This window comes from Arachis ipaensis, chromosome B09, assembly GCF_000816755.2.
Source record: "Arachis ipaensis cultivar K30076 chromosome B09, Araip1.1, whole genome shotgun sequence".
Lineage (NCBI taxonomy): Eukaryota > Viridiplantae > Streptophyta > Magnoliopsida > Fabales > Fabaceae > Arachis > Arachis ipaensis.
Window position 1 is genome coordinate 109,008,381 of NC_029793.2, and position 2,432 is coordinate 109,010,812.

The following is a 2,432-nucleotide window of genomic DNA, read 5'->3' on the forward strand; positions in this document are numbered from 1 at the left end:
AAGACAAACAGTATAGGCCTACAGGGCAAGACCAACAATGAGATCCGCCGTACCTATATGTCAGTGTGGGTCCCAATATCACAGATCTTCAACTTCTCGTGTCTTACGTGTCATGATCTCATTGGCTAAGAGCCACAGGCCCCACATCACTAACCGTGCGCCGCCCCGCACCCACCCCCTCAGCAAACCGTGACGTTCATATATTTGCTACTACTAACTACTAATAACCCTTCTTCATCCTTATTCTTATTCATGGCCATGCTTTTTTTTCCGTTTTCCTTTTTTCTCCTTTTCATATATTTAATCAGCCACACGCTATTATTCATCCCTTCGTTGAAACTAAAACAAAAGTACAAGACAAAGCTAATTAGTGTATAAACAGGAATATACTAATCAATTCAGAACACCCACATAATCGTACCTTTGTTTCTTTCATGAAGACAGATGCCAATAGAAGGGTGATGTTTTTTTTTTCAAATAAAATACACTGCTATTATTGTTTTGGGCATTTTTCTTTTCTTCTGGGGAATCTGATTCCTCAGTATAGTGGTTGAAAACTGGGAAGAAAGAAAACTCGAATTTTGAGGCTTGACTCGGATACCCTATAGGCTGTTTGATGAAATGCGCGAGAGGGGGTTGTGTTGTATAGCTGGTGAATTGCATTGAGCTCAAGGTGTTTGTGAAAAGTTCTGATTTGTTTCTGGGCATTGAAGGTTGGAAATTGAGGTATTGTTTTTTGGGGCATGTGAATTGCGTTGGTGGAGGATAAGAGAGGAGAGGGGATGGCAAGGGACGGGAGCGTAGTCCCTGCGGACCCGCAGGCGATGGCGTTAGTGAAGAAGAAGACGCAGTCATCGCGAAGTTGGATTCTGTTCGATGCGTCTGGGCAAGGGTCTCTTCTTGATGTGGACAAGTATGCCATCATGCACAGGGTTCAGATTCACGCTCGTGATCTCAGGATCCTTGATCCCTTGCTCTCTTACCCTTCCACCATACTTGGTCGTGAGAAGGCCATTGTTCTTAACTTGGAGGTGACCTAAACTTATCATCATTTCTTTACTTCTTTTTGTTTTAATGGTTTTTCGAGATGCAATTTGTTCTCTGTTATTGATTTGGTTTTGCTTTTTTCTTTTTTCCCAGCATATCAAGGCAATTATCACGGCTGAAGAGGTTAGTTAGTCAGATTATTTAATTATTTTTTTTTCTGTGATTTTTTTTGGGGTTGACTTTTTCTGATAGTTGGTTGAAACTTATTTCTGGAGTTTACATCAGGGTGTGTTGAATTGAAGAAAAACTGGTTGGAAACAATTTCTCACCATGAGACTTTTTTCTTTAAAATATATACGTTCTCTTGTCAACTGGTATTAAAAGAGATCCATAAATGTTTTATATACTTGTCTCTTCAGTATACCAATCGGCTAAAGCTGAAAGAACTTGACTTGTTCTAGCTGCACGGGTCACAATATTCTTGCTGTTTTTACATGGACTACTTGTTAAATATAAAGTCGTTCACGTGCTTCCACTCAATAACTTATAAAGTATTTGAGAGAGAGCGAGCTTTATGACATAGTATGAACTTATTTGATCCTTGTTGTTCCCCATTCTTCTAAATATAAATTGATTCCCAGCATTCGGTGTGAAGACATGTTAGATATAAAAGCATTCAATTACCTGTATCCAATAGTTTAAACTTTTGGGAGACAGGTTTTGATACAACTAGAATATTGTGAAGTCAGCCTCATCAAATTCATTTACGTTGTTCTCTGACCTGGTTTGTGTATTTGTGATCAATGTATCAAATATCAACCTTTTGCCTGTGTGGAACAGACTGTTTATACAGATTGAGATGGATATCTGTTTCTGGATTGTAACCGTATTTAGATTATTGGATAGGTATTGCTGCGAGATCCAACGGATGATAACGTGGTCCCTGTTGTCGAGGAACTGCAAAGACGACTTCCTCAAGTAGGTTCTGGTCATCAACAAGAAGGGGATGGTAAAGAGTACAATGTTGGTCAACATGATATGGAAGGAGCTGAAGAAGATGGTACGTTACATTATAGACGAAGCATGGCAATATGATGTCAAACATTTTGACTTTTTGCTTCTATGGGAAATTTATCCTTCTATTTGCATCATCTCGTGACCTTGTTATTTGTGAATGAGCATTGATATACTAGATATTAGATTTAATTCTTCTCCAACATTTTTTATTTTATTTTTCCTTGGCATCTGAATGTTCTAGATTAAGCAATGCAGAGTCACCCTTTGAATTTCGGGCTTTGGAGGTTGCTTTAGAAGCCATTTGTAGTTTCCTTGCGGCACGTACAACAGAATTGGAGATGGCTGCTTATCCTGCATTGGATGAACTTACCTCTAAGGTACATATATAATTGAACTCCATATTTTATTTATTTATGTTGGTTCTGAGC

At 38.7% G+C, this 2,432-nt stretch overlaps 1 protein-coding gene across 1 annotated transcript in view; it reads left to right on the forward strand.

The window, feature by feature from the left end:
• LOC107618506 (magnesium transporter MRS2-I) overlaps positions 236-2,432 on the forward strand; it is a 7,834-nt gene continuing 5,637 nt past the window's right edge. Inside the window, exons 1-4 of the mRNA XM_016320599.2 lie at positions 236-1,031; positions 1,141-1,170; positions 1,894-2,047; positions 2,260-2,381. Of these exons, the coding sequence (XP_016176085.1) occupies positions 783-1,031; positions 1,141-1,170; positions 1,894-2,047; positions 2,260-2,381 (555 nt within the window). The 5' untranslated portion in view covers positions 236-782. The remainder of the gene's footprint in view (positions 1,032-1,140; positions 1,171-1,893; positions 2,048-2,259; positions 2,382-2,432) is intronic.